Source organism: Heptranchias perlo, chromosome 5 (genome assembly GCF_035084215.1).
Source record: "Heptranchias perlo isolate sHepPer1 chromosome 5, sHepPer1.hap1, whole genome shotgun sequence".
NCBI lineage: Eukaryota > Metazoa > Chordata > Chondrichthyes > Hexanchiformes > Hexanchidae > Heptranchias > Heptranchias perlo.
In genome coordinates, this window is record NC_090329.1 from 120,958,671 (window position 1) to 120,983,829 (window position 25,159).

At 43.7% G+C, this 25,159-nt stretch overlaps 1 protein-coding gene and 1 long non-coding RNA gene across 2 annotated transcripts in view; both read right to left on the reverse strand.

Moving 5' to 3' along the window:
* The window catches only part of mrpl33 (mitochondrial ribosomal protein L33), a 32,794-nt gene extending 29,318 nt beyond the window's left edge, over positions 1-3,476 (reverse strand). Inside the window, exon 1 of the mRNA XM_067985142.1 lies at positions 3,388-3,476. Within this exon, the coding sequence (XP_067841243.1) occupies positions 3,388-3,409 (22 nt within the window). The 5' untranslated portion in view covers positions 3,410-3,476. The remainder of the gene's footprint in view (positions 1-3,387) is intronic.
* A 6,967-nt stretch (positions 3,477-10,443) lies between these two features.
* The window catches only part of LOC137321511 (uncharacterized), a 56,087-nt gene continuing 41,371 nt past the window's right edge, over positions 10,444-25,159 (reverse strand). Inside the window, exons 2-3 of the long non-coding RNA XR_010962843.1 lie at positions 22,458-22,761; positions 10,444-10,621 (exon numbers count right to left, since the gene is read on the reverse strand). This is a non-coding gene — a long non-coding RNA (uncharacterized lncRNA). The remainder of the gene's footprint in view (positions 10,622-22,457; positions 22,762-25,159) is intronic.

The window sequence follows — 25,159 nt, forward strand, 5'->3', positions numbered from 1 at the left end:
ATTCTATATATAAACTATCTGAACCCCTCGATTAGATTCCAGTCTGTAATCACTCCCAGGTATCCATTATTCTATATATAAAAGGTGGGTGGTTGGTGGTGAGTATTTCTTTTTCTTAGAACTGTGGGTTAAGTTACAATAAAACCAGGTAACATAACCACATTTATAATTAACTAATAAACTAAACTTAAGGTCTGCAGGTTTTATAGCAGGTAGTGTTTTTTTTAGTGAACCTAGGTCCCTAGTATAGTTAACATTTTCTAATTTCAACGTAATTTAAAAAGGGGTAACTAAGCTAAGGCAAGTCATGGCAGCAGACCTCGCACCCGTGATATGCCCCTCCTGCAAGATGTGGGAAGTCATGGACACTACCAGTGTCCCTGCCGACCATGTGTGCAGGAAGTGTGTCCACCTGCAGCTACTGACCGATCGTATCTCGGAGCTGGAGCTGCGGGTGGATTCACTGTGGAGCATCCGCGATGCAGAGAAACTCGTGGATAGCACGTTTAGCGAGTTGGTCACACCGCAGGTAAAGGGTGTACAGGCAGAGTAAGAGGTGCAGGCAGGTAGTGCAGGGGTCCCCTGTGGCCATCCCCCTCTCAAACAGGTATACCGTTTTGGATGCTGTTGGGGGTGATGGCTCACCAGGGGAAGGTGACAGCGGCCAGGTTCATGGCACCGTGGCTGGCTCTGCTGCATAGGAGGGCAGGAAAAAGAGTGGCAGAGCTATAGTGATAGGGGACTCGATTGTAAGGGGAATAGACAGGCGTTTCTGCGGACGCAACCGAGACTCCAGGATGGTATGTTGCCTCCCTGGTGCAAGGGTCAGGGATGTCTCGGAGCGGCTGCAAGACATTCTGGAGGGGGAGGGTGAACAGCCAGTTGTCGTGGTGCATATAGGTACCAACGATATAGGTAAAAAACGGGTCCTACAAGCTGAATTTAGGGAGTTAGGAGTTAAACTAAAAAGTAGGACCTCAAAGGTAGTAATCTCAGGATTGCTACCAGTGCCACGGGCTAGTCAGAGTAGGAATGACAGGATAGCTAGGATGAATACGTGGCTTGAGAGATGGTGCAAGAGGGAGGGATTCAAATTCCTGGGACATTGGAACCGGTTCTGGAGGAGGTGGGACCAGTACAAATTGGATGGTCTGCATCTGAGCAGGACTGGAACCAATGTCCTAGGGATAGTGTTTGCTAGTGCTGTTGGGGAGGGTTTAAACTAATGTGGCAGGGGGATGGGAACCGATGCAGGAAGTCAGTGGGAAGTAAAGTGGTGACAGAAACAAAAGGCAATAAGGGAGAGTGTACAAAACATGACCGGACAGATGGTCTGAGAAAGCAGGGCAAAGACCAAGGGAAGTCTAGATTAAACTGCATTTATTTCAATGCAAGAAGTCTGATGGGCAAGGCAGATGAACTCAGGGCATGGATGGGTACATGGGACTGGGATGTTATAGCTATTACTGAAACATGGCTAAGGGAGGGGCAGGACTGGCAGCTCAATGTTCCAGGGTACAGATGCTATAGGAAAGATAGAGCAGGAGGTAAGAGAGGAGGGGGAGTTGCCTTCTTGATGAGGGAGAACATCACGGCAGTAGTGAGAGGGGATATATCCAAGGGTTCGCCCACTGAGTCTATATGGGTAGAACTGAAAAATAAGAAGGGAGAGATCACTTTGATAGGATTGTACTACAGACCCCCAAATAGTCAACGGGAAATTGAGGAGCAAATATGTAAGGAGATTAGACAGCTGCAAGAAAAATAGGGTGGTAATAGTAGGAGACTTTAACTTTCCCAACATTGACTGGGACAGCCATAGCATTAGGGGCTTGGATGGAGAGAAATTTGTTGAGTGTATTCAGGAGAAATTGCTCATTCAGTATGTGGATGGCCCGACTAGAGAGGGGGCAAAATTTGACCTCCTCTTGGGAAATAAGGAAGGGCAGGTGACAGAAGTGTTAGTGAGGGATCACTTTGGGACCAGTGATCATAATTCCATTAGTTTTAAGATAGCTATGGAGAATGATAGGTCTGGGCCAAAAGTTAAAATTCTAAATTGGGGAAAGGCCAATTTTGATGGTATTAGACAGGAACTTTCAGAAGTTGATTGGGAGAGTCTGTTGGCAGGCAAAGGGACGTCTGGTAAGTGGGAGGCTTTCAAAAGTGTGTTAACCAGGGTTCAGGGTAAGCACATTCCTTATAAAGTGAAGGGCAAAGCTGGTAGAAGTAGGGAACCTTGGATGACTCGGGAGATTGTGGCCCTAGTCAAAAAGAAGAAGGAGGCATATGACATGCATAGGCAGCTGGGATCAAGAGGATCCCTTGAAGAGTATAGAGATTGCCGGAGTAGAGTTAAGAGAGAAATCAGGAGGGCAAAAAGGGGACATGAGATTGCTTTGGCAGATAAGGCAAAGGAGAATCCAAAGAGCTTCTACAAATACATAAAGGGCAAAAGAGTAACTAGGGAAGAGAGTAGGGCCTCTTAAGGATCAACAAGGTCATCTATGTGCAGAACCACAAGAGATGGGTGAGATCCTAAATGAATATTTCACATCGGTATTTACGGTTGAGAAAGGCATGGATGTTAGGGAACTTGGGGAAATAAACAGTGATGTCTTGAGGAGTGTACATATTACAGAGAGGGAGGTGCTGGAAGTCTTAACGCGCATCAAGGTAGATAAATCTCCAGGACCTGATTAAATGTATCCCAGGACGTTATGGGAGGTTAGGAAGGAAATTGCAGGTCCCCTAGCAGAGATATTTGAATCATCGACAGCTACAGGTGAGGTGCCTGAAGATTGGAGGGTAGCAAATGTTGTGCCTTTGTTTAAGAAGGGCGGCAGGGAAAAGCCTGGGAACTACAGACCGGTGAGCCTGACATCTGTAGTGGGTAAGTTGTTAGAGGGTATTCTGAGGGACAGGATCTACATTATTCTATATATAAACCATCTGAACCCCTCGATTAGATTCCAGTCTGTAATCACTCCCAGTATTAATTATTATTTGGCCTGTACCCAGTCAATCACTGCTGCCCATTTCTAGATTTGCAGAGAGAGAGAAGAAAAAGTGGATCAACAGACTTCACCTCACAACATCCTGCTGAAGAAGCAGCGTCAGGTGGTGCCCACAGCCGAGCTCACAGTCACTGCGGGGCAACAAGGGACACGCAGCTCGTCAGCAGCATCGTTAATACCCGCACGGGCTCCTCGTTTAAATTAATCCTCCAACTGACAGGGCGCGAGGTCACCCTGCCGCCGGGGGGCCCCTCACGGTCGGTCCGGTCCGGTCCGGTCGGTCGGTCGGTCGGTCCCTCACCCCTCCCCTCACCCTCCACCTCCTCCCTTCCCCTCACCCTCCACCCCTCCTCAATAATCAAACACTCACAATTCACGGTTGTTAGGAACATCTTCCCTCGGTCTGGAGGGCCAACACTTCCGGGTGACAACCAGAATTATTTCCGGGGTAGAAAGAGAGCCACTAATTGTATTTTTTTTGTCAGTTCTTTCTCTGATTTCTGTGCATCATGTGGCAGTGCATACGCAGAGTAATAACAACTGATCTCTCCCCCCGCCCTCCGTTTTATTATTATGTGGTTATGTTTTGTCTGCGACCGGCTATCACGTGGCACCATCTCCCGCGCTCCTGTATTCAGGTGTGAACCTTGGGTCCCTCCTCCCCCTCTCCTCTCCCCCCCTCCCCCCCCCCTCTCCTCTCCCCCCCTCCCCCCCTCCCTCTCCTCTCCCCCCCCCCCCCCTCTCCCCCCCTCTCTCCCCCCCCCTCCCCCTCTCCTTCTCCTCCTCTTCTCCTCCTCCTCTACCTTCCCTCTCTCTTCTCTCCCCCTCCCTAAACCACATCGACTAAAAGTAGAGACTCTTGCAAATAGAAATAGTACATTTTGAGGTGGAAGGAGCCAATGCGATAGTTTTTTTAAAAAATCAACATGACTAAAACTGTTATTCTATGTGAAATGCATGTGTACCTGTCCATTTAGCTTGTGCCATCATATTGGTCTGTGATCAATACCTGACCACTAAATCTGGTCTCTAATTTGGCACTGATTAAGCAGGAACCAATCAGATGTGAATCCAAATGCAGCCAGGCCTGATACCCGTGTCCATTTTGGGTTTTTTTTCCAACCCTCAATTCCCATGCACCAAGCCCTCCCTCCAAAGCCAAGTGTTTCCAACCCACCCTTCCAACGGTACTTCAGAATTATCTAAGTTGCTAAACCTACCAACTCCATTTCTGGGCTGCCTGCTGCCTCCCGGGCCCTCCCCCTCACCCGATAATTTTTTGCTAGCCAAAGATATTAAGGGATATGGAGCCAAGGCAGGTGGATGGAGTTAGGATACACATCAGCCATGATCTCATTGAATGGCTCGAGGGACTAAATGGCCTACTCCTTTTTCTATGTTGCTATGTTCCTTCTTAGGCTCCAAATTCCTTTGCAGCAGCTGTGTGAGAGATGCTAACTTGTGCTTGCTTTTATACTGTTCAGTATTGCAAGCTTCCTTGGAGCATTGTAGGAAGGAGGTATTAGGAATGGAACCAGACTTGCGATGGATATCAGCTCTCCACCAGACAAACCAGTCTCCCAACATGTCAAGAAAAAAATTATAAACAGTTCCAGCTGGTGGTATTGGTGGTGTGATCAGAAGATGCTGCATGGAATGGTGATGGGAGCGATCTCGTAGAATCATAGAATGTTACAGCACCGAAATAGACCATTCGGCCCATTAGTCTGATCCAGTGATTTTCTCTACATGAGCCACTGAGTCTAATTCTACTCCCTGTTCCCCATACCCTTCAATATTCCTCTTTTTGAAGCAACTATTTAATGCAAGGGATATCAAAACCAATACAAAGAACTTTTATAGTTATATTAAGAAAAAGAGGGTGGTCAGGAGCAGTGTTTTCCCCTTAAAAACAGAAAGTGGGGATATTGTCATTGACAATGGGGAAATGGCGGACATGTTGAATAATTACTTTGCGTCGGTATTTACAGTAGAAAAAGAATGCCGGAATTCCCAAGAAAACTAATATTGAATCGGGGACAGGGACTCGATAAAATTAACATAAGTAAAGCAACAGTAATGAAGAAAATAATAGCACTGAAGAGTGACAAATCCCCAGGACCAGATGGTTTCCATCCCAGGGTTTTAAAGGAAGTAGGTGAGCACATTGCAGATGCCCTAACTATAATCTTTCAAAGTTCTCTAGATTCAGGAACTGTCCCTCTAGATTGGAAAATTGCACATGTCACTCCGCTTTTTAAGAAAGGAGAGAGAGGGAAACCAGGGAATTATAGACCAGTTAGCCTAACATCTGTTGTGGGGAAAATGCTGGAGTCTATAATTAAGGATAGGGTGACTGAACACCTCGAGAATTTTAAGTTAATCAGGGAGACCCAGCATGGATTTGTGAAAGGTAGGTCGTGCCTGACAAACCTGATTGAATTTTTTGAAGAGGTGACTAAAGTAGTGGACAGGGGAATGTCAATGGATGTTATTTATTTGATAAGGTCCCACATAAGAGACTGTTAGCTAAGTTAGAAGCCCATGGAATCGAGGGAAAAGTACGGACTTGGTTAGGAAGTTGGCTGAGCGAAAGGCGACAGAGAGTAGGGATAATGGGTAGGTACTCACATTGGCAGGATGTGACTAGTGGAGTCCCGCAGGGATCTGTCTTGGGGCCTCAATTATTCACAGTATTTATTAACGACTTAGATGAAGGCATAGAAAGTCTCATATCTAAGTTTGCCGGTGACACAAAGATTGGTGGCATTGTAAGCAGTGTAGATGAAAACATAAAATTACAAAGCGATATTGATAGATTAGGTGAATGGGCAAAACTGTGGTAAATGGAATTCAATGTAGACAAATGTGAGGTCATCCACTTTGGATCAAAAAAGGATAGAACAGGGTACTTTCTAGATGGTAAAAAGTTAAAAACTGTGGATGTCCAAAGGGACTTAGGGGTTCAGGTACATCGATCATTGAAGTGTCATGAACAGGTGCAGAAAATAATCAAGAAGGCAAATGGAATGCTGGCCATTATATCTAGAGGACTAGAGTACAAGGGGGCAGAAGTTATGCTGCAGCTATACAAAACCCTGGTTATACCGCACCTGGAGTACTGTGAGCAGTTCTGGGCACCGCACCTTCGGAAGGACATATTGGCCTTGGAGGGAGTGCAGCATAGGTTTACGAGAATGATACCCGGACTTCAAGGGTTAAGTTATGAGGCAAGATTACACAAATTGGGTTGTATTCTCTAGAGTTTCGAAGGTTAAGGGGTGATCTGATTGAAGTTTATAAGATATTAAGGGGAACGGATAGGGTGGATAGAGAGAAACTATTTCCGCTGGTTGGGGATTCTAGGAGTAGGGGGCACAGTCTAAAAATTAGAGCCAGACCTTTCAGGAGTGAGATTAGAAAACATTTCTACACACAAAGGGTGGTAGAAGTTTGGAACTCTCTTCCGCAAACGGCAATTGATACTAGCTCAATTGCTAAATTTAAATGTAAGATAGATAGCTTTTTGGCAATCAAAGGTATTAAGGGATATGGGCTAAAGGCAGGTATATGGAGTTAGATCACAGATCAGCCATGATCTTATCAAATGGCAGAGCAGGCACGAGGGGCTGAATGGCCTACTCCTGTTCCTATGTTCCTATGTACCTATAACCCTTCATAACCTTGAAGACTTCTGTCAGGTGACCCTTTAGCTTTCTCAGCTCTAGTGAAAAAAGACGTAATTTCTAAAGTTTATTCATACCTGCAATCCTTCATCCCTGGTGACATCCTAGTGAATTAACGCTGCCATTTTTTCTATTGCTATTATATCCTTCCTACAATGGGATGCCCTCTTACAGGAACTCCATCACCATCCCCTATAAAGCCTGGTCCAAGTTCGGCAGCACCTTCAGCAAGTAAGCTGAGGAGATGAAGGAGATCCAGGACAAACATCGGGACAAAAGGAAAAAGCAGGAACTAAGTGTCACAAAACATATTTGAAAGTTCTTTATCTGAATGCACGTAGCATTCGTAACAAAATGGACAAGTTAATGGCACAAATAACTACATATGGGTATGATCTTGTGGCCATTCCAGAAACATGGCTGCAGGGTGACAACGACTGGGAATTAAATATGCCAGGGTATTTAACAATCAGGAAGGACAGGCAGGAAGGAAGGGGAGGTGGGGTGGCTATGTTAATAAAGGAAGGAATCACTGTAACACAGAGAAACGATATTGGGACAAAGGATCAGGATAATGAAACAGTTTGATAAGGAATAATAAGGGGAAAACAGTTAGAGATAAGGAATAATAAGGGGAAAAAACACTAGTGGGCGTAGTATATAGGCCTCCTCATAGTTGCAACTCTGCTGGAAGAAGTATTAATCAGGAAATAGTCGGGGCATGTAATAAGGGAACAGCTATAATTATGGGGGATTTTAACTATCATATTAACTGGACAAATCAAATTGGGCAAGGCAGCCTTGAGGAAGAGTTTATTGAGTGTATTAGGGATGGATTTCTTGAGCAGTATGTAACTGATCCTACAAGGGGGAAAGCAACCTTGGACCTGGTCCTGTGTAATGAGCCAGGATTAATTAATAATGTCCTAGTTAAGGATCCCCTTGGAATGAGTGACCATAACATGGTTACATTCCATATCCAATTAGAGGGTGAGAAGGTTGGTTCTCAAACAAGCGTACTGAGCTTGAATAAAGGAGACTATGATGGTATGAGAGCGGAATTGATCAAAGTGGACTGGGAAAATAGATTAAAGGGTAAGACGGTACATGAGCAGTGGTGTTCATTTGAGAAGTTATTTTACAACTTTCAAAAACAATATATTCCAACGAGGAAAAAAGGGTGTAAAGGAAATGACAGCCATCCGTGGCTAAGTAAAGAAATTAAGGATAGTATCCGACTAAAAACAAGGACCTATAAGGTAGCCAAACTTAGTGGGAGGATAGAAGATTGGGAATTCTTCAAAAGACAGCAAAAAGTAACAAAAGGATTGATTAAGAAAGGGAAGATAGATTATGAAAATAAATTAGCAAAAAATATAAAAACAGATAGCAAGAGTTTCTATAGTTATATAAAAAGAAAAAGGGTGGCTAAGGCACATGTAGGTCCCTTAGAGGATGAGACCGGGAAATTAATGGTGGGAAACATGGAGATGGCAAAAATGCTGAACAAATATTTTGTTTCAGTTTTTACGGTAGAGGAAACTAAGAATATCCCAACACTGGACAAACAGTGGGCTCTAGGGGGGGAGGAGCTAAATACGATTAAAATCACCAAGGAATTGGTACTCAGTAAATTAATGGGACTCAAGGCAGATAAATCCCCTGGACCTGATGGCTTACATCCTAGGGTCTTGAGGGAAGTGGCAGTGGGGATTGTGGATGCTTTGGTAATAATTTTCCAAAATTCTCTGGACTCGGCAAAGGTCCCGGCAGATTGGAAAACTGCTAATGTAACACCCTTATTTGAAAAGGGTAGTAGGCAGAAGGCTGGAAATTATAGACCAGTTAACCTAACATCTGTGGTGGGTAAAATTTTGGAGTCTATTATTAAGGAGACAGTAGCGGAACATTTGGATAAACATAATTTAATAGGACAAAGTCAGCATGGCTTTACGAAGGGGAAGTCATGTCTGACAAATTTGCTTGAGTTCTTTGAGGACATAACGTACAGGGTGGATAAAGGGGAACCAGTGGACGTAGTTTATTTAGACTTCCAGAAGGCATTTGACAAGGTGCCACTTAAAGGTTATTGCTCAAGATAAAGAATCACTGGATTGGGGGTAATATTCTGGCATGGGTGGAGGATTGGTTATCTAACAGGAAGCAGAGAGTTGGGATAAATGGTTCATTCTCGGATTGGCAACCAGTAGCCAGTGGTGTTCCGCAGGGGTCAGTGCTGGGTCCCCAACTCTTTACAATCTATATTAATGATTTGGAGGAGGGGACCGAGTGTAACATATCAAAGTTTGCAGATGATACAAAGATGGGAGGGAAAGTAGAGAGTGAGGAGGACATAAAAAACCTACAAGGGGATATAGACAGGCTGGGTGAGTGGGCGGAGATTTGGCAGATGCAATACAATATTGGAAAATGTGAGGTTATGCACTTTGGCAGGAAAAATCAGAGAGCAAGTTATTATCTTAATGGCAAGAGACTGGAAAGTACTGCAGTACAAAGGGATCTGGGGGTCCTAGTGCAAGAAAATCAAAAAGTTAATATGCAGGTGCAGCAGGTGATCAAGAAGGCCAACGGAATGTTGGCATTTATTGCTAGGGGGATAGAATATAAAAACAGGGAGGTATTGCTGCAGTTATATAAGGTATTGGTGAGACCGCACCTGGAATACTGCATACAGTTTTGGTGTCCATACTTAAGAAAAGACATACTTGCTCTCGAGGCAGTACAAAGAAGGTTCACTCGGTTAATCCCGGGGATGAGGGGGCGGACATATGAGGAGAGGTTGAGTAGATTGGGACTCTACTCATTGGAGTTCAGAAGAATGAGAGGCGATCTTATTGAAACATATAAGATTGTGAAAGGGCTTGATCGGGTGGATGCGGTAAGGATGTTCCCAAGGATGGGTGAAACTAGAACTAGGGGGCATAATCTTAGAATAAGAGGCTGCTCCTTCAAAACTGAGATGAGGGGAAACTTATTCACTCAGAGGGTGGTAGGTCTGTGGAATTTGCTGCCCCAGGAAGCTGTGGAAGTTACATCATTGAATAAATTTAAAACAGAAAGAGACAGTTTCCTAGAAGTAAAGGGAATTAGGGGTTACGGGGAGCGGGCAGGAAATTGGACATGAATTTAGATTTGAGGTTCGGATCAGATCAGCCATGATCTTATTAAATGGCGGAGCAGGCTCGAGGGGCCGATTGGCCTACTCCTGCTCCTATTTCTTATGTTCTTATGTTCTTAAAACTGCACAAAATACTCCAACCGTGGCCTTCTATAAGTTCAACATTACCTCCTTGCTTCTGTATTCTCTGCCTCTGGATACAAAGCCAAGGATTCCATTCCTTTTTTAGATGGCCTTATCTATGCACTGCCACCTTTAATGTATCTGCACACCAATGACTCTCTGCTACTCTAATGCATTTGAAAACCTTACCATTTAAGGTATATTCCTATGTTTCACCTGCAGTCCTTTACAATCCCGGCCTACAATTTGAACAAAATGTCAATGTGTTGGTAGGAATCTTCCGAAGGGAGGTTCAGGATTATGTTGATGCTTGAAAGGAGAGCCATGGTTTTGTACTTCATATCCAGGGAGAGACATCATTTCTGCACCTATCGGAATGTTGGATCATCAAGTCCGATTCCAGGTCTCCATGGGAGGTGAGAGGAAAAGGAGAGACTGAGAAACATGTAGAAAGAAAGAAAAAGAGACACACTGGGGGTAATTTTAATTTTATTGCCAGGCAAATCGGCAGCCCGTTTTTGCACCTCTCCCAATTTTCTTTTCCAATCAGCATAGTTCTTTCAGAGAGCAGGCACAGGCATGATGGGCTGAATGGCCTTCTTCTGTGCTGTATGATTCTATAGTACTTCATTGGCTGAAAAACGGCTTGGGACATCCTGAGGACGTGAAAGATGCTATATAAATGTAAGTTCTGTTTTTTTCTGTCTGGTTCATATTATTTAATAAACATTTTTTTTTACATAAGAGAAACAGTGGACAGAAAGCCTTCTTTGAAAGAGCAGTATATAAAGACTAGAAATACTAAGTTGAAAGCCATTTGTCAAAAATGTAAAGTTAGGCTCTGAATCGAGGGTTGGAGTCTGCAGAAGGCCTGACCAACCCAAGCTGTGACAGTGTGTTGTGCCATTTTGCTGCATTGCCGAGGCAATGCCATGACAACTGCAAGAACACGGTTCCGCACAAGCAACTTGTTACCCATATTAGCTATTTTTGGTAGCAAGACGTATTTCCTCGCATTTCTCAATATTACTTTGCTTTTTGCAATTCATCTGCCTAGTTGCTGTCTCGAGAATAAACAGGAACGTCATACGGTTACCACAGAACATGTCATGACTTGCATTTTAAGGGTAAAAGAGTATTGTGGTTTAGAAAAAACTTTACAAACATATAGTTTCATAAGTCATAATTCTGTTTATGTTCCTGGCAACAAATCAAATTTTAAACCCTGAATTTTTTTTTATTCGCTCATGGGATGTGGGCATCGCTGGCGAGGCCGGCATTTATTGCCCATCCCTAATTGCCCTTGAGAAGGTGGTGGTGAGCCACCTTCTTGAACCGCTGCAGTCCGTGTGGTGAAGGTTCTCCCACAGTGCTGTTCGGTAGGGAGTTCCAGGATTTTGACCCAGCGACGATGAAGGAACGGCGATATATTTCCAAGTCGGGATGGTGTGTGACTTGGAGGGGAACATGCAGGTGGTCTTGTTCCCATGTGCCTGCTGCCCTTGTCCTTCTAGGTGGTAGAGGTCGCGGGTTTGGGAGGTGCTGTCGAAGAAGCCTTGGCGGGAAAGCGAGAAAGATTATATAATGTGAATAACATTAATTTTATTAAATGTAATGTTATTACAGCTCAGGAAGGAACATTGAATACTATCCACAGCTAGGCTTCTGACCATCATTTTCCAAAAATACTGAGGACAAATCTTTTTATAACCTCTAGAGTTTTTGTAACACACTACCAAAACTAGTGATTAGTAATGGCTTGCGACAAATTTGATTGTTAAATTGTGCCTTTTAAGATCTAGAATTTTTAAATGTGATGCTGGAATCAGCTGGAGTATCGTTTGAACTAGCTGTGTTGTACCAGCTAGAGCAGGAGCATGCCTCTTGGCCAAGCAACAGCTCCAGCTAATCCAGCTAGCAAAATAACCATAATAGGAATTTTTGGGGGTTTTTAATCGTCAAATTCTTATGTTGTGGCTTTCAATAAAGTAGAAAAACCTAAACTTAAATGTTGGATGACCTAGAATTTCAGCTGCATCAAATCAGTAGCACTACGCTGTGGAGGGATTTAAAAATGAGGATTTTAAATTTGATGAGTTGGGGACTGGGAACCAATGTAGGTCAGTAAGAACAGGGCTGATGGACGATTGGGACCAACTGCCTGACCTGCTGAGTGTTTCCAGCATTTTCTGTGTTTATTGCAGACTCTCTGACACCTCCTCCTACCTCCCCCTGGACCATCACACCACTACTGAACACCAAGTCTGAGATGAGTGGGAATTTCTTTATTCAGAGGGTGTGAATCTTTGGAATTCTCTGCCCCAGGGGGCTGTCGATGCTCAGTCATTGAGTATATTCAAGGCTGAGATCGATAGATTATTGGACTCTAGGGGAATCAAGGGATATGGGAATCGGGTGGGAAAGTGAAATTGAGGTCGAAAATCAGCCATCATCTGATTAAATGGCAGAGCAGACTCGAGAGGCTGTAAGGCCTACTCCTGCTCCCATTTCTTATGTTCTTAAGTCAGCATCTCCCAGGCTGTCCCTGACCCCATGTCCATTACAGAATTTCATCCTATGGTCTCTAACCTCATAGTCCCCCAATCCCATACAGCCCATTTCTACCTCCTCCCCAAGATCCACAAACTGAACTTGTCCCAATACAGCTATCGTTTCAGCCTGCTCCTCCTCATGGAACTTGTTTCCTCTTATCTTGACTCCATTTTTCTTCCCTTGCCCAGTCCTAACCCACTTACATCCATGACTTTCCTGATGCCCTCTGCCACTTTAACCAATTCCAGTTTTCTGGCCCTAACTGTCTTCTTTTCACTATGGACATTCAGTCCCTCTAAACCTCCATCCCCACCAGGATGGCTTGGAATAGGCCTGGTCTCCATCCACCACCATCCTCCTCCACCTGGCTGAACTTGTTCTCATATTGAACAATCTTTCCTTTAACTCCACTCACTTCCTCCAAATAAAATGTGACACTAGGGATACCTATCATGTGCACTAGCTATGCCTGCCTTTTTATAGGATATGTTGAGCATTCTTTGTCCCAGTCCTACTCAGCTCCCCTCCCTGACTTCTTCTTCTTCTTCTACATAGATGACTGTGTTGGTACTACTTCCTGTTTTCGCCCTGAGCTGAAGAATTTCATTAATTTTGCTTCTAACTTCCACCCTTCCCTTACCTTCATGTGGTCCATCTCTGACTCTTCACTTTCCTTCCTCGACTTCTCTATCTCCATCTCTGGGGATGAACTGTACTCTGATATCTACTACAAGCCCAACAACTCCCACAGCTACCTCGATAATACTTCTTCCCACCCCGCAAAAGAACATTAGGGTTCTGACGAAATATTAACCCTACCTTCCTCTCTCCACAGATGCTGCCTGACCTGCTGAGTGTTTTCATCATTTTCTACTATATTTCTCTCCTTTTAAGAATTGCTCCCAGTCTGTCACCAGTACCCCTGCAGCTAGCCCCAGGTGGCATCAGGAACCACGTAGGCATGACTCTCGATTTTCTCGCTGGGAGACTCCATAGCCTCTACTCAATTCAGCTCAGATGGGGAGTCAAACACACATCTGTCCCGCTCTATGCTGGTGAACGTTACTGCACCACCATTCTCAAGACTGTTTTTGTTTCATCCATTCAAACTCATAGAATTACATAGAAATTACAACACGGAAACAGGCCGTTCGACCCAACCCGATCATACTGGTGTTTATCCTCCATACAAGCGGTAGTCCTCACCCCACATGCATTGCTACTTCCTTCAATCACCTGTCTATCCTGTTTTTAAATATATTCGTGCTGGCCCTTTAGGATGCAGTGAGTATTCTTGCACTTCAATTAGTCCACTGTTCTTTTTGTAGGTTTTTTTAAAGCTGTTTTTTTTATTCCTCAAACCTGCTTACTGATCTTTCTAAAACTAGAGCTGAAACCCACAGCTAATGTTTTACAATCGTTCCTGATGTTAACAGGAATGACACATAGCTGAAGATTATTACAATTGGGGAGATTGCTCACTGCGTCCTTCTTAAATTGATGGGTAGGAGTCTAAGCCACTCATCGATTTTTTACATGGATTTAATCTTTTGGATCATTTACCTCATGAAGAAAAACAAATCAACCAAATTGGACAATAATACTGTGTAAGTTGACAGTTCAGTAAACCAAATCCTGCCATCCTGCAGACTGATTGTAACAATCTGCCAGTATAGATATGGAGTTGTCTGTGCCTGAGAGTCACCTTAACAAATACAACTTAAAAATATCTCAACTAGAATCACGGACTCATAGAATGGTTACAGCACAGAAGGAGGCCATTCGGTCCATCGAGCCGACTACCCACTGTCATGTTGCTCGCTCTCGTCTCCGATAATATTTGAAGTCATTCACTTAAAGGAAAATGTACTTTGGGGAAGGAAGATAAAGAGGGGGAATGTGAAGGTGTTGTATTGATTTTGTTTTAGGGTTCATTGTAATCCAAGAAAATTAAAAAGGATTAACTTTATTAAGGTTTCAAATAACTTTGATACACCGGCAACGCCTCAATTTAAAAATTCTCATCTTTGTTTTCAAATCCCTCCATGGCCTCACCCCTCCCTATCTCTGTAACCTCCTCCAGCCCAACAACCCTCCAAGTTTTCTGCGCTCCTCCAATTCTGGCCTCTTGTGATTCCCCGATTTTCATCGCTCCACCATTGGTGGTCGAGCCTTCAGCTGCCTAGACCCTAATCTCTGGAATTCCACCCCTAAACCTCTCTGCCTCTCTACTTCTCTCTCCTTTAAGTCGCTCCTTAAAATCTACCTCTTTGACCAAGCTTTTGGTCACTTGCCCTAATATCGCATGTGGCTCGGTGTCAAACTTTGTTTGATAATCGCTCCTCTGAAGTGCCTTGGAACGTTTTACCACGTTAAAGGCTCTATATAAATGCAAGTTGTTGCTGTTGCATTCAGCCGCTCAACTGCTGGTTAAAAACTCCATCTTCCAGAGTCCTGGATTGTGCAGCTTGGATCAAACCTGTGCCTATATGATAGATTGTAGATATTAATTGGGCGGGATTGTCTGTAAATTACATACTGGAATTAAACAGTCACACTTACTGCAATAAAGGAACATCTGTAAATGCTCAGACTGTTTTGCCATCTCACACATCCCAGCTATGCTTGAAGGGAGCATGAGACATTGGTAAGGTTCCAACTCTGTAAACCCTGGTTCTTCAACCCACACTCCCATTGGTTGAGGTTCCCCGCTGGGATTGGGGGAAATCACAGGATCGCACTTTATATCATTTCAGGGAATCCTTCCTTTCATAGCATAGAATCATAGAATGGTTACAGCACAGAAGGAGGCCATTCGGCCCCTCGACCCCATGCCGGCTCTTTGTAAGAGCAATCCAGTTAGTCCCATTCCCCCGCTCTTTCCCCATAGCCCTGCAAATATTTTCCCTTCAAGTATTTATCCAATTCCTTTTTGAAAGCCACGATTGAATCTGCTTCCACCATCCTTTCAGGCACCACATTCCAGATCATAACTACTCGCTGTGTAATAAAGTTTTTCCTCATGTCGCTTTTGGTTCTTTTGCCAATCACCTTAAATCTGTGTCTTCTGGTTCTCGACCCTTCCACCAATGGGAACAGTTTCTCTTTATTTACTTTATCTAAACCCGTAATGATTTTGAACACTTCTATCAAATCTCCTCTTAACCTTCTCTGCTCTAAGGAGAACAACCCCAGCTTTTCCAGTCTATCCACATAACTGAAGTCCCTCATCCCTGGAACCATTCTAGTAAATCTTTTCTGCACCCTCACTAAGGCGTTCGGATCCTTCCTAAAGTGTGGTGCCAGAATTGGACACAATACTCTAGTTGTGGCTGAACTAGTGTTTTTTTAAAGGTTCAACGTAACTTCCTTGCTTTTGTACTCTTGGGGGGGGGTTTTAAATTCGATAACCCCCGAATCCGGTCACGGGGGTCGCGGTGTGCAATTAACCTGCGCCCGGTCATTCTGATGCAGGCAGTACGTGAGATTCGTGCTTTGCAAAAAATAAGATTTGGGTCCGCACGGAGTCTGAACGGAGATCAGACATCGCACACATAAAATACAGATGCAGGTCCCGTCCCCATGTTTACAAATTGTTGAGTTATGTTAAAACATTGAATAAAGGTTGTGCACCACTAAATCCCACATTCTCCAATCTGCACACCAGACTTCACCAATCTGCCGACCTCAGTTTGTACCAGGCCTGCGAGAGAGCGTGCACCAAGTGTTGCAGTTGGTAGGAGATGCCACTCATCTTGACCACTCGTGTCAAAGCATCGAACTTCTTCCTGCGCTGCATCCATGTTCATGATGCTATGCACCTAGCATTGACTTTGTCCCCTGCTGATGCACTACAGGCCTTGGTGCAAGAGATGGACAGAAGGAGGGTCATCCTATATCCGCAGGTGGACAAGTGGCCCTCCAGACATATGCTCAGGAGGCAGTGAGAGGCAGTAGGGGACGAAGTCAATGCCAGGTGCATAGCACCACGAGCATTGATGCGGTGCAGGAAGGAGTTCAGTGCTTTGACACGAGTGGTCAAGGTGAGTGAGGTCAACTGTCAAGTGGCATCTCCTACCAACTGCACCACTAGCCACATCCACTGCTCCACTCACTACACCCCCATCACCCACATACCAACAAACTCTTTCCATCAGTACTCAACTCCTCCAATCAGATGCTTCCTCTCAGCCTCACACATTACCACTGTTACAAGCCGCACACACACAACTCACAGGTCACACACACTGGCAGCTATTCAACCATGACAGGCACATCACCCAAACATCCTGCAGGACACTCACTGGCACACGTCCTGCTTTCTTGCAGAAGGTGGCACATAACAGGAGGCAGCAAGTGGCAGTGGCATTTAGCCCCTTGAGTCTGTTCCACCATTCAATGAGATCATGGTTGGTCTGTGACCTAACTCCATATACCCGCCTTAGCCCATAACCCTTAGTACCCTTGGTTAACAAAAATCTATCAATCTCAGATTTAAAATTCACAATTGAGCTAGCATCAACTGCCGTTTGCAGAAGAGTGTTCCAAACTTCTCCCACCCTTTGTGTGTAGAAGCATTTCCAAATTTCACTCCTGCAAGTCCTGGCTTTAAATTTTAGGCTATGTCTCCTAGTCCTAGTATTCAAGTATAGGAGACCTCCAAAAACAGATACAAATGCATCAGCAGCTATAAGTAATAATCCAGCAACTAACCTGTAAATCCTGCATGTTCCCTTTGAATAGCGCTGGTGGGAGGTCCTCCAGGCCGACCAAGACATGTTCAGCTGTTCATGGTTAAGACAATGCATTGGCTGGAGTGGTGAATACCAAAATGTTATCTATCCCTTTAAATCAGCATTGAACACTGATCTAACGTATATTCTCCTTACTTTAGATGGTACCGGCGTTCGTTATCTGCATGTGTGCAAACGCCTTTACCAAGATGGCATCCGGCCCACGTGTACGTGCATTCCAGATGCCATTTTGAGACCATAGTGCCTGAAAGACGTGCGCTATGTGGCCGAATTTATAGCCCTTTGCTTCTATTTATAAAGCCCAGGATCCTGTATGCTTTTTTAACTGCTTTCTAACCTGTCCTGCCACCTTCAAAGATTTATGCACATATACCCCCAGGTCTCTCTGTTCCTGCACCCCATTTAGAATTGCACCATTTAGTTAATATTGCCTCTCCTCATTCTTCCAGCCAAAATGTATCACTTCGCACTTCTTTGCGTTAAATTTCATCTGCCATGTGTCTGCCCATTCCACCAGCCTGTCTATATCCCCTTGAAATCTATTACTATCCTCCTCACTGTTTACTACACTTCCAAGTTTAGTGTAATCTGCAAATTTTGAAATTGTGCCCTGTACACCCAAGTCCAAGTCATTAATATATATCAAAAAAAGCAGTGGTCCTAGTACCGACCCCTGGGGAACACCACAATATACCTCCCTCCAGTCCGAAAAACAACCATTCGCCACTACTCTCTATTTCCTGTCACTTAGCTAATTTCGTATCCATGCTGCCACTGCCCCTTTTATTCCATGGGCTTCAATTTTGCTGACAAGCCTATTATGTGGCACTTTATCAAACGTCTTTTGAAAGTCCATATACACAACATCAACCTCATTGCCCTCATCATCCCTCTCTATTACCTCATCAAAAAACTCAATCAAGATCACAGATCAGCCATGATCTTATCAAATGGTGGAGCAGGCACGAGGGGCTGAATGGCCTACTCCTGTTCCTACGTTCCTATAAGTTAGTTAAACACGATTTGCCTTTAACAAATCCATGCTGGCTTTCCTTTATTAATCCACACTTGTCCAAGTGACTATTAATTTTGTCCCAGATTATCATTTCTAAAACCTTTTTTGAACAAGGGTGTAACATTTGCAATTCTCCAGTCCTCTGGCACCACCCCCATATCTAAGGAGGATTGGAAGATTATGGCCAGCACCTCTGCAATTTCCACCCTTACTTCCCTCAGCAAACTAGGATGCATCTCATCCGGATCGGGTGTCTTATCTACTTTAAGTACAGCTAGCTTTTCTCATACCTCCTCTTTATCAATTTTTGGATGTAAATATCGAGTTACAGCACAGAAACAAGCCATTCGGCCCAACTGGTTTATGCTCCACACGAGCCTCCTCCCTCCATACTTCATCTAACCCTATCAGGATATCCTTCTATTCCTTTCTTCCTCATGTGCTTAACTAGCTTCCCCTTAAATGCCTCAACTACTCCTTGTGATAGCGTGTTCCACATTCTTACCACTCTTTGGGTGAAGAAGTTTCTCCTGAATTCTCTATTGGATTTATTAGCGACTATTTTATATTTGATGACCTCTAGTTTTGGACTCCCCCACAAGTGGAAACATTTTCTCTACGTCTACCTTATCAAACCCTCTTATTATTTCAAAGCCTCTATCAGGTCACTTTCTAGAGAAAAGAGCCAGAGCCTGTTCAGCCTTTCCTGATAAGGATATCCTCTCAGTTCTGGTATCATCCTTGTGAATCTTTTTTGCACCCTCTCCAATACCTCTATATCCTTTCTAAAATATGGAGATCAGAACTGTGCACAATACTCCAAGTGTGGTCTAACCAAGGTTCTATACAAGTTTAACATAACTTCTTTGCTTTTCAATTCTATCCCTCTAGAAATGAACCTTAGTGCTTGATTTGACTTTTTTATGGCTTTATTAATCTGCGTCGCTACTTTTAGTGATTTGTGTACCTGTACCCCCAGATCTCTCTGCTCCTCTATCCTGTTTGGATTCTTATTATCCGAGCCGTATGTGGCCTCCTTATTCTTCCTACCAAAATGCACCACCTCACACTTATCGATATTGAAATTCATTTGCCAATTACACACTCATTCTACAAGTTTATTAATATCCTCTTGCATTTTGATGCATTCTTCCTTTGTATTAACTACACCCCCCAATTTGGTGTTGTCCACAAATTTTGAAATTGTAGTTCCGATTCCCAAATCCAAATAATTAATGTAAATTGTGAACAACAGCGGTCCCAGCACCGATCCCTATGGAACACCACTTCCCACCTTTTGTTAGTCTGAGTAGCTAGCCTTAACCCCAACTCTCTGTTTTCTGCTTTGTAGCCGGCTTGCTATCCATTCTGCTACCTGTCTCCTGACTCCACATACTCTGACCTTAGCCATGAGTCTACAATGCAATACCATAACGAAGGCCTTTTGAAAACCCAAATATATTACATCTACTACATTACCATTGTCCACTTTTTCTGTTACTTCTTCAAAGAATTCAATAAGATTGGTCAAGCATGACCTTCCCTTCTGAAATCCGTGCTGACTATTCTTTATTACATTTTCATTCTCTAGATGTCTTTCTATTACAGCTTTGAGTAAAGATTCCATTATCTTCCCTACCACTGACATTAAGCTAATTGGTCTATAGTTCCCTGGACTTGTTCAGTCTCCCTTTTTAAATATAGGAATTACATTAGCTGTCTGCAGGTCCTCTGGCACTATTCCCTTTTCTAGTGAATTTTATATGCATGTAACAGTGCCTCTGCTATGTCCTCCCTAACTTCTTTTAATATTCACGGATGCAACCCATCCACACCAGGGGTCTTTTCTTCCCTAAGTTTGATTAGTTTCTCAATTACCTTCCCCCTTTCTATTTTAAATGTTTTAATATCTTTTTTGATCTCTTCTTCTAATGTCCTGCCCACTTTGTTAGTCTCCCTGGTAAATATGGAGGCAAAGTAATTATTCAATATTTCTGCCATTTCGCTATCATTACCTGTGAGTTTATCTTGTGTATCCCTTAGTGGTCCTATCCCTATTCTGATTTTTTCTTTTGTTATTTATGTGTCTGTAGAATATTTTACTCTTTCTTTTTATATTCCTTGATAATTTAATTTTGTAGTTCCTCTTTGCCTTCCTAATTGTTTTTTGAATTATTTCCTACCTCTTTGTGTTCCCTTTCGTCATCCTCTCCTTAATTGTCTATGTACTTAGAATATGCCTTTTTCTTTAGTTTCAGTTTTACCTGTATCTCTTTATTCATCCATGCTGTTTCATTATTGGTTAGTTTGTTCTTACATTTTAGAGGAATATACTTCTCCTGAACTCTAATGATCACTGTTTTGAATATTACCCACTGCTGTTCTATTTCTTTGGCTGTCAAATTATTTTTCCAGTTTACCTTCCCCAGTTCCATTCTCATCCCCTCAAAATTAGCTTTGTTCCAATCTACTACTTTGGTCTTTGTCTTACTTATGTCTTTCTCAATCATTATTTTAAATCTTATTATGTTATGATCACTATTGCCCAAATGGTCCCCTGCACATACTTCTCTTATCAGGGAATTTCTGTTCTGGTTCATTTCCCATTATTAGATCCAGCAGTGATCCCTCTCTTGTTGGGCTTCTCACATACTGGGTAAGAAAGGAGCCATGTACACACTATAAAAACTTCATTCCCCTTTCCCCTTTCCCTACCTCCTCTTGCCAGTTTATTTGGGGGTAGTTAAAATTTCCCATGATTATTATTTGATGTTTTTACTCATTTAGTAGATCTGCCTACATATTTCAGCCTCCACTTCCCTATTAGGCGGTCTGTAGAATATACCCATTAATGTGATCGATCCCTTCTTATCCTTTGGCTCAATCCACATGGATTCTGTTTCTATCTTAATGTTACTTATGTCCCTTTTTTCTATTGCCATTATGTTGTCTCGAATTAGTACAGCTACCCCACCCCACCCTCCTTCCCTTCCCTTCTAAATACGTTATATGCTGCAATATTTAACTGCCCAGTCCTGTTCCTTATGTAGCCATGTTTCAGTTATCTCTATGACATCTGGCTCCTCACCATGAATTATGGTCTCCAGTTCCCCTGTTTTGTTTCAGATGCTGTGCACATTGCTGTAGAGGCAATTTAATTTGTTTTTGGTAATTGTTCCCCTCCATTTATTTTCAACAGTCATTTTGTACTTTTGTTCTATAACTATATTTGTTCCCTGACCGTTTATGTCACCCTTATTCCTTAACTTGGTCTGACCTTTACTCTCATTTCCTATTTCTTTATTCTTCAGACTTATGTTATTTTCACCAGATCCCTCCCCCCATCTTACTAGTTTAAAGTCCTATTGACAGCCCTGTTTATCCATTCCGCTAAGACACTGGTCCCATTCATCGAAACATAGAAACACAGAAATTAGGAGCAGGAGTAGGCCATTCGGCCCTTTGTACCGAATCCCCTATGACTACAACCTGTCTAATCTGCTCCGTTGGACTGCCTCATGCTCCACGATGCCATGGTTAGCATTCTGGCTATCCTCCCTGCAGCATAAATCCTTATCCTCACAGGTAGAAAGTACATTGCACCTGTTGGATAGGACCAGCGTCTGCGGGACCTCCTTCTCTACCTCCCCTTGGTTCCCGTCACCCTGCTGAGCTATGTGTCGGAGTGTCTCTAACTCACACTCCAGCTCAAGCGCTCTGAGCTGGAGTGACTCAACACTCCCGATCTTATAAATAAAAAAAATAAAATGCTAATGCTGGAAATGCACAGCACCTGAGAAAAGAGGGAAAAAAATGGGGTAGCGTTTTGGGTTTTTGACCCTTTGCCAGGGCCCATTCTGATGAAAGGTTAACCCTCAAAACATTAACATGCTGCCACCCTCCCACTCATACTAGGGAATTGAAAGTAATTTCAAAAGGACACATCGACACATTGAAATTTAATTTCATCTAGCATCTTGTCAGCAGACACGATGGGGGAAAAACGTAGATTGTGTATGACTGGGCAATAAGAGCGATTAAAAAAAAAACCCATGGGAAAATTGAAGGTCGCTTGGCATTACGGTTCGAGTTAATTTGTGTCTGGTAGGTCACAGCTGCTGATAAGAAGTGACTGTACTGAACACTAGATTTGTGTAGGCCACGGCTCACCTAATTCGCCTTACTCAGCTTTGTTTTGTTGTTCAGATGCAGTGATATAATTGTAGATGGGATTTTCCTGTTCCAAATACTTCCTGCAGACAGAAAATTCTGACTGCAGACAAAACACATCTTCCCATGGTTTTGGTTGGCCACCCCTTTGGTATTGGATCGAGTTGAAGACATGTGACTCTGGAACTTGCTGGAACAATTTGTTTGCTACGCACTGCCATCGTGATGCCACATCAAACAACCCACATCCACATGGCACAGCACGGAGTAAAAATAACAGCTGGCATCACCCTAGGATCAGGGGCTGCAAGGGAATAAAATCAAATGTCAGCGTCAGTAGTGAGTGAGATGATTCACTCATATGCGACAGTTTAGGAATATTCAAAGGCTAAATGTTGTCTTTACAAGATTTGCTCATTGTTCATCCTTAATTTTCCTCAGTACCTACATCTTGTATAAAGATAAAAATCTTCTGTTCACTCGTGCTGTAATGATGGCTTGGTGGTGGAACAGAACATTTCAAACAAGGTTTGATCCTATTCCTGGGTGGGACACAAGGAGGAAAATCCAGTGAAGAGGACAGCACGCCCCTAACAGAAGCCGCCTGATATCATTTCAAGGACAGCCATGGAAGATGGGCCGATTGTCACTTTTGGCGGTGGCAGAAAACTGGCAGTAGCAGATCGGCCGCCCGTTATACACCTCACCCGATTTTCCTTCAGTAACTTCAATGGAAAGTAGGATGTATAATGGGCAGCCGATCCGCTACCGCCCATCTTCTGCCCCCACTGAAGATGAAAACTCCCCCTCCCCCGCCCACGGGCTTCGTAATTTAAGCTGTGGGTACACACAAAATTTTTTCACTTGTATTGGAGGAAAAGATCGCATGGAAGTAAAAGGCCGAACAGGAAATTCAAATGCTGAAGGAAGAATATTGGTGTTGCAGTCCAAGGGGATTTCCCAGGGGAAAATGGACCCTTGGAAATTCTTTAATTTTTATATTTTTAGACTGCACATCAATGAAATGGAAGAATTAAGTGACATTTGGATTTTTCAACTGAACAACCCAGGCTGTCACTTCCCCAAAAGTTACTTCGACGGTCATTCCCCCCGCATTAATCCCCCACCACCCAAGTTCACAAAGGCACTCTACTCCTTCCAGACCCAGTTCACAGAGACAATGTACCCCACCCAACTGTACACTCGTTCACAGAGACACTCTCTCCTCCTCCAACTTTTCCAGTTCATATTGGCACTCTTCTCCCTCCCCACCCATAATTCAACCTGGCACTCTTCCCACCCCCACCCCAGTCCAGTTAAGCTGGTACTGTTCTTCCATTCCCCCAGCTCATTCCCCTCTCCCCACCCCAGTCCAGTTAAGCTGGTACTGTTCTTCCATTCCCCCAGCTCATTCCCCTCTCCCCACCCCAGTCCAGTTAAGCTGGTACTGTTCTTCCATTCCCCCAGCTCATTCCCCTCTCCCCACCCCAGTCCAGTTAAGCTGGTACTGTTCTTCCATTCCCCCAGCTCATTCCCCTCTCCCCACCCCCAGTTCATGGTGATGTCCTCCTTTCCCACTCCCTATCAGTTAATCCTGATACTGTGCTTCCTCCCCCAGCTTCTGTCCCTTCCCTATATTACCATCCATTTTCCCTTTCACTCTATTTCCATTCATTTCCTCCCATCCATTCAGTCCCACACCTACCTGAGTCCGGCTGCTAATACACCAGAGCAGGGCCCTCTCTCCTCACAACCCCACTCCCAGCGCCAATAAAAGTCCCACTCCAGAGACTTGAGCAAATAATCTAGGCTGACACTCCAGTGCAGTACTGAGGGAGTGCTGCACTGTCGGAGGTGCCACCTTTTGGATGAGACGTTGAACTGAGACCCCGTCTGCCCTCTCAGGTGAACGTAAAAGATCCAATGACACTATTTCGAAGAAGAGCAGGGGAGTTCTCCCTGGTATCCTGGCCAACATTTATCCCTCAACCAATGTCAATAAAAACAGATTATCTGCTCATTATCACTGTTTGCTGTTTGTGGGACCTTGCTGTGCACAAATTGGCTGCCCCATTTCCCTACATTACAACAGTGACTACACTTCAAAGATACTTAATTGGCTGCAAAGCGCTTTGGGATGTCCTGTGGTCATGAAAGGCGCTATGTAAATGCAAGTCTTTCTTTCTTTAATAGCATAGTTTGAAATCTCTTTATGCTGTAGGCAGCAACTTTTCACAAGAGTTCCCAGCGAGACCGCAATCCCTGCCGTTAATGTTGGGAGTGGGACCTAGGCTGGTCTTGAACAGGAGTGGGCCGAGAGGGAAAGGAGCCCAGTCTGTGCTGATTTTTTTGTCAGCAAATACTGGCGTGCTGAGACAAGGCCTGAGTTTAACATCTCGCAGGTAGGAAAGGACCTCCGACAATTCAACAATCTCCACTGCCGCATTGAAGTGTCAGCTTAGATTACGTGATCAGGACCTAAAGTGTAGCTTTAACCCAGAACCTTCTGACTCTAGGGTGATGAGCCTAACCGACACTGAAATTAGACTCATTTTAAAAATTCGATGAACAATGTCATTTAAAAAAAGTTAACATGCTAAAAAGATTAGTGTATAATAAAAAAAAAAATTTAACAATAGATTCAATTATGGCTTTTTTTTGAAAGAAGTGGTTTCTAAGATATTTTCTGCTGTTAGAACACT